The sequence below is a fragment of the Merops nubicus genome, unplaced genomic scaffold, assembly GCF_000691845.1.
Source record: "Merops nubicus isolate BGI_N331 unplaced genomic scaffold, ASM69184v1 scaffold8675, whole genome shotgun sequence".
Classification (NCBI taxonomy): domain Eukaryota; kingdom Metazoa; phylum Chordata; class Aves; order Coraciiformes; family Meropidae; genus Merops; species Merops nubicus.
This window is the reverse complement of record NW_008608915.1, coordinates 42527-49742: the sequence shown is the minus strand read 5'-3', so window position 1 is coordinate 49742 and position 7216 is coordinate 42527. Positions and strand designations below refer to the sequence as shown.

Here is a 7216-nt window from a genome sequence, read left to right as displayed (position 1 = left end):
TAGAGTCTGTTTCCGTACGTCACTATGCTTTTCACATCAGTAATTTTGCTGAAGTTTGTTCTAGTAAAAAGGTTTTGTACAGCCAGATAGACTTAGAAATTATGTGTGCTGATGGGAAATGTCTGGTTTTATCCTCCTGCTGTACTGTCTCTCCCCATTGAGCACTATTGCACGGTCAGGACTGCAAACAGGAGGAAGTTACTGGGTTTTCCCTCTTTTAGCACAAAGGGCCAAGCTCTCTGAGCTATGCTGTCCAACTGACAGCCACAGAAGAGAAGTACAGGCAGAAGGGTGGGGGAAACAATTTCTGGTGTTTAGATGGATTTCTGCAAGCACTGGGACCAAATATGTAAGGCCTGAGGAGTGGTGACTCGGCACCATGATGCACAAAGGCTGAGGAACTTCAAAGAGGGGTGTCAGTGAGTAGGAAAGTGCCAGTGGGAACATGATGGGGAAAGGAGGCTGTACCTGTAGCCAGCTGCAGAAGGGCTGTAGCTGGGTTGTAGCTGTCCTTCCTCAGCTCAGGAAAAGCCTCCCTAAGGCAGCAGAGCAAGGCCAACAAGGGCCCAGCACTCACAGCTCCTACTACAGCCAAGGCAGGGAAGATTCATACCCCAGTTGGGCTAATCTTTGAGTCCTACTATTTACCCATCCAACAAAAAACATTACTAAGCTCTCTAACCTTCTATGTTCTTATCTTTCCAGCAATCTTGACACAGAAGAGCTCTGCGGTAAGTTCCATTTTGGGCAAGAACATAACCCATGCTTGTGGCAGCCCTGTACAAGTATTTATACCATGTGATAAGTTTTTTTCTGTTTAATCCTTGTAGCTGAAACAGAAATAATTTCCATTGAAAGAAAGCCCAGGAAAGTGCAGATGGTTTATAATCTTTTCAGACTCCATTATCTACAGAAATTACTTTGAACATATTTTTCTTAATCAACATTTCACATTCTCTGAGCTTCCAGACCTGTTCTGATGTAAGGATAGATAGATAACATTTATCTTAATTCCCTTTCATGTGAGATATTTTTTCTAGTTAGTTGATCACTTTGAGAGGTATGAGTGCTTCATCAATTTTGAAAAATATTGTCGTATTAATAGCCTACTGGAAGAAAATTCATTACAATGTGAAAACAGCCATTTGACAAGTTCTATCATCCTTCATCACAATAGAAAAAAAAAAAAAACTCTCCTGTGAGGGCTAGTATTTGGCCCAGTTACCTATTTCTTACCCCATTCTGAGTTTTAAGTCATTTCCCCAAAACTCTGTTTGCTCTCCAGCTAGTTTACTGTAAGTATACAGTAAGGAATTTCTTGCAGCAGAGAATAATTCACAGAAAATTTTGCAAGTCCTCCCACAAAATGTCAAAAAAAAAATGTACGTATCAAAACCAGCCTATTTCTGAGGGAAAGATGGTAGTCTGATAATTTTCCAATGATCAATAACATTGAAGACCTATAAAAGCTGAAAATAGTGTCAAGTTGAATGCCAGCTCATTTACCACAGGGTGACTCTTGACCATGGCCAAGAACCTGCTGAGAGGCACCTCAGCCTGAGTCTGATTAAGATATTGTCCCTCAGCTGAAAGGAATTGGGCTGCTATGAATTTGGCTGGTGGAGCCAAATTTATATAAAAATCTTATTCTTTCTTCCTGTCTGCCATTTATATGGTTTTTTTTTCATGTTCTTCCAGGTGTTCTGATGTCTAAATGCCTTGTCTAACACAGTCTCTAGCTTTAACAGAATTTTTCTTTCTTGATTTTTCACACCTTTCCCTTCCTGTGCCTTCCTCTATTGTATTTTGCTCTATCAACCAGATGGAAACTTGAGTCATTAATTCCTAGGTTTGTCTCTCACTGCGATCCCTCTGATTGAGTTATGCCCCCTGATTTTACATGAGCTCTTTTTGTTAAAATGTCCTTTGCTTTGAGCAGCTACTCAGGGACATCCTGCAATTTATGCTATTTCCATAATTCTTTATTAAAAGTATTTTGCATGCATCATATTTGTTGAAAATATAATCAGCGTACCTGGGACTAGAAGGCAAAATTATGACCTCTTAATTTCTCAAAGAGAAACAACTAGTTTTGTCTGATTCCAGCTCACAAGAGCCCCCAGTTGGGCTTACTCCTTTAAGGGCTTTACCAGATTTATTAATTTTTGTATCAATATAATCAGATCTAGTACATACACATGAAAAGTTCATTTCCTGCTAATAACTATAAAGTTAATTATTAGATTGAAAAAAATAGTTTAGAAAGGAAATGTAGATATTTTGAAAATAGGTGTGTTTCAGCTCCCAAACTGATATTTTAGACTTTTGTCAATATGGCAACTCATTTATTGAAAGAAAATGTTTTGAAACACTGATTTTGGTGTTTTAAGTACTCCAGGAATAATAAAAAAAATTAAAATAAAATCACCTTTTCCTTATAATGTTTGTTCATTTTATATATTTAGATAGTTAACAATGCCATAACTAAATTCAGAATCGCTAAATTTTATATTTAATAAAATATTGATATTTCATGTCATGAACAAGTCATGTGGGTTTTCTTCTTCTTTTAGAATATTTTTCCCAGCACTTAGGAGAGTATCAAAATGTTCTGTCTGTCTTGGAAAACTTAAACATAACCATACTGAAGGCGATGGACAAAACCAAGAAAGTAAGTAAAAATTGTGACATTTTCTTTACATTGCATATTTGTTTATTTGAAGTATATCCAGTATTTTCCTATCTACATAAAGTTATAATTTGTATTTATGTTCTTCCACATATTCATGTTTGTAGAAGAAGTCTGGTAGGAAAAGGCTTGTCGAGATGATTGAGTATCAAAGCTGTAAAGCTCTGTCTGCAAATTATTACAGTTTAGCTATAATGAAAATTGACTTTGTGAATGATCTGAAGGATCTTACAAGGAAAGGCTGAGAGACCTGGGTCTGTTTAGCCTGAAGAAGAGAAGGCTGAGAGGGGGCCTTGTCAATGCTTATAAAGAGCTAACGCACAAGTGTCAATAGGATGGAGCCAGTCTCTTATCAGTGGTGCCCAGCAGCAGGGCAAGCAGCAACAGGCGCAAACGGGAACTCAGGAACTTCCACGTAAACATAAGGAAAAATTTATTTCCTATGAGGGTGATAGAGCACTGGAACAGACTGCCCAGAGAGGTTGTGGAGTCCCCTTCTCTGGAGACACTCAAAACCTGCCTGGTTGTGATCCTGTGCAACCTCATCTAGGTGAACCTGCTTTGTCAGGGGGTTGGACTAGGTGATCTCCAGAGGTCTTTTCCAAGCCCTACCATTCTGTGATTCTGTGTTTCTGTGAATGTTATTCACGTTGTCGTACAAGAGAGTGTTGCATGCCCCATGCCAAATGTGGGCATTATCAGCATATCAACATTCCAAATAGTCTGAATTTTTAAAAAAATTTTCTAAGTTTTTGAAGTAGAAAGCATGTTTGTAAAAGATGCTGATGACTTGAAGGATATTAATGACTAGCAGTAAATTAGGTAGGCAAGAGTCATCTGTAGACTCTCCTGGGGAGCACATCTACGAGATGTAGATTCCAGGAGAGTTTAAAATTTTTTAAAAGGGCTGTAATGTCTCTCCCCATCTTCCCTGAAGCTGAACCCCAGTACTCTCATGATTCTAAACCCATCCTATAGACAGCAGCTGTGCATCCCAACTACTTAGTCCCAAAACATACCTGGCTAATGTAAAGCACTTGAAAGTATTTCTGATAGTAACAACAGAAGACATAGAAATTTGGATGGAGTGAAACCTGAGCAAGAACAAATTTTCCTTTCCATTTCAGGCATTTTGAAGCAATGCTGCGCTCATGGAATCTGCAAAGAGGAGGTGTTAGGGCTGTTGCCCACCAGCACAGCAAGGGAATATTCACCTTGGAGGGAGGAGACGTTTCTTGGGAGGAGAACCTTGATTTCTCCATCCATGCCTCTGATGGGGGATATAGCCATGCTGCAGGACATGTTAGGTAGCCTGTCATTCAGTTCATTATGATCAGACCTGCTCTTATATTCATACCACATCCCAGCTAGATGTCTGATCAAAAGTGCATCAAGACATTGAGTAATAGGCTCCTTTTCTCTGGATGAACAGTTAAATAGTCTGTGCAAGTTGGAATAGCTTCAAAAGGTGAGGGAAAGCAAAAACGAGGGAAGGAAGCTAACCTAGATCCTCCAGTCCTAGCCCCAGACTCACACCACAAGACTATCACTGGAAGGTGAGCCATCAAGAACAGAAATTTCAGCCAAAAGTATTCCGTGAGATCCTGGGACAGGGCAAAGGGCAGAAATCTGGGGGGTTTGGAGCAATCAGTGGAGAGATCAATGGGGAGAAAGCTGCCCTTCTTCAGTGAAGCTCTTATCTTTGGCATTCAGGTATTTGCAAGAGTACAGTGCTCATACATTTTACATGAACTGCCAAAATAAATTAAAAAAAAAAAAACAACTGAAAGTGTAGCTTATTTACTTAGAGCTTGAGCTGAATGTCTCTGCATTCATGCTGTGCATCTTCCACTCCTAATGAGGTGAATGTGTGCAGACTCATTGCTTCATTGAGCTGGATGCTAAAAAGCAACAGATCAGTTTATTCTAGATATGCATGATTAAAAAAAAAAAAAATTGACCTGTGTAAAACTTTGCCCTGGGCAAGACATGTCATCTGATAACTACTGAAAGTAAATAGAACATGGCATTTAAGAATTACTTCAGAAGTTAATTACAAGGAGAAGTCCCAGCAGACTAACCAGAGTTGTAAGAAGTAAGCATTGGCCTGACTAGAAAAATGGCTAAGAAAATCTGGAATATTAATACGTGTTCCATTTCTCTGCTTGAAGAACCCATCTAAAAATAACCAAACTACATTTTCTTTGAATTTCATTTTCCTGACTGAAGGTTCAAGCTTAATGGGTTTTCTCTCTTTCAGGAATATTCCAACAGACTATTTATTAAATATGGTAAAGCTAGAGCAAGGCTAGCACTGGAAAAAACACTTTTAATTCCAATTAACAGAAACTGTGTGGGAACATAGTCAAACAAAAGTGTCCTCAAATATTCTGAAACAGAGCTTTCAACCAAGGATACACCTAGCAACTACAGCTTGTATGGAAATTAAATTCTCAATTCAGAATTAGAATTATTCACAAGAACTCAGTTCTTGGGAAGCAGATAGGTTATGTGACCTGACTACCTGATAAATCATTGGAGTGCAAGTACTAAAATTTCCATTTTAAACAATCTAAGCTTTTATTGAAGTTTATGGTCTAAAATCTGGAATATATCAGAGCTGGGGTGCAGCAAAAGCTAGTTAGCATATTGAGACAGCAGGGACAAATGATGTTCATCACCAATGACACACAAAGATGTGATGTAGCTCCCAGCTCAAGTGGACTCCTCAGCACAAACCAGCAGGTGCTCAGAAATGGGTGTCTGGTTATGAATAGCCGTTGGCACATATCCAGAGCAAGGCTTGGCTTTTCTCTTCTACTGCAAAATAAAACTCAATGCTCTGTCATTGCGGCCACCTAGTTCCTTGAATAGTCACTGCATAATAGGAGCATTTATTACTGCCTTCTAAGCTATCATCTAGTTGGACAATTCATCTATAGAGAAAAAGCCCAGAACTGAAGACCTACACTTTGAGCTACAAAGACATGATGTTTCTACAGTGGCTGAGTTAGTTTCCAATGACCAGGACCAAATTTCCAAGGACCAAATTCTGCTACTAAAAACCAAAAGTAAAAACTGCTGAGATTGAACCTGAACTCCACTCTGCAGAGCATGGGGCTAATTACAGACCCAGTCTTCAGGACTGCCATGAGCATCCCCTCTGACTTTTTGCAGACTGGAGAAAGCCCAGCACCTCTATCAGTCTCTGCTAAGCTTTCCCAGAATGCATGCCAGTTCAGGTAGGCAGCTCCTTCAGTCTTAAATATCTTTTGGGTAAAAGGAGCAACCTGATACTACATTCATTTTATTTATTCATCCACTTTTGGGTCAGATAAACAATCACCACTCAGTCCTTCCTATAGAAAGTCCCTCCTTTCCTACCAGTTCCAGTTCCTCATACTCAGTAGATACTTCACATAAAAGGCAGCTGCGGAATCAGAGCCCTAGAAAAATTGTGCAGCTTCAGTTTCCAAGGAAACCCGGGAGAAGGAAGATGTGTCAGGCTTCAATGAAAAACTGAGCAGTGGATCAGCATGTCTGAAAAATCTAAAAACCTAATTTATAAACCCTCCTTATTCCAGATACAGACTAAAACTAGATATTAAAGCCTCCTAACATGTAGAATTTAACAGACTTTCTGGCATATGTTGATCTAAGTTTGATAACCCCAAAGTCTATGGTGTTGACTTGTATCTGTAAATCTAGTACATGTATTGGCTTGGAAGGGAAGCACTTCTCTGAGGATTTTTAGAGGGATTTGTGGCATTTGATATTTGATCAGTTCTCTCTGTACGATGGAGAATCTGCACGAGTTACTTATACAGGAACGGTGAGGACAGATTAGTCATTGGTGTCAGTTGTTTTTCTTGTACCTGCCAGGTTGATACTTTCCTGATCAAAGTACAAGCTGTGATAGTTCTGTTATCTCTTTTCTTTTTCATCTTATATACAGGAAGCATTAAAAATTAACGACTCAGCAAAAACTTTACAAGTGCATTGCAATGCTTGTTTCTTTAAGCCTTTTTTTCCTGACATTTTTTATAAAAAAAAACCACAGAAGCGTATTTAACTAAGATATTTAATCTTAACTTTACTACCCAGATAAACATAACATTTTCAGCAAGCTGAATTTGTATTACATTCTGTAGCTTGCAGTCACATATAAATACAATGAAGAGAAACTTTGCAACCCGCAGCACAGAAAACAAAATCTGGCACTGAGTAATGATGTAGATAGATAAAAATAGACCAGTTTTTTTTTACGGTGCTTGACATCTTGGTTCTATTGACTTGTGAATACTGAAAATCAGAAACTTTCAGACTAAAGGACCTATCTTCCTTAAGTTATCAAGCCATGAAATTGTTGCTATTTGTCGGCTATTCAGTAAAAGCAATTTTTGGTCTATCATTTTTATTTTTGGTATTCCTGTAATTTTTTTGCAAATGCAACCTGATAGTGGTAGTGAACTATTCTGTACTCAGTAACCTAGAGACTGAGAAATGGGACTGAGAAACTAGAGACCC

General features: G+C 38.7%; 1 protein-coding gene across 1 annotated transcript in view; it reads left to right on the top strand.

Moving 5' to 3' along the window:
* Window positions 1-635: 635 nt before the first annotated feature.
* NECAB1 (N-terminal EF-hand calcium binding protein 1) overlaps window positions 636-7216 on the top strand; it is a gene marked incomplete at its 5' end in the record, with an annotated part of 33608 nt that continues 27027 nt past the window's right edge. The window contains 2 exons of the mRNA XM_008940414.1: window positions 636-731; window positions 2574-2671. Of these exons, the coding sequence (XP_008938662.1) occupies window positions 636-731; window positions 2574-2671 (194 nt within the window). The remainder of the gene's footprint in view (window positions 732-2573; window positions 2672-7216) is intronic.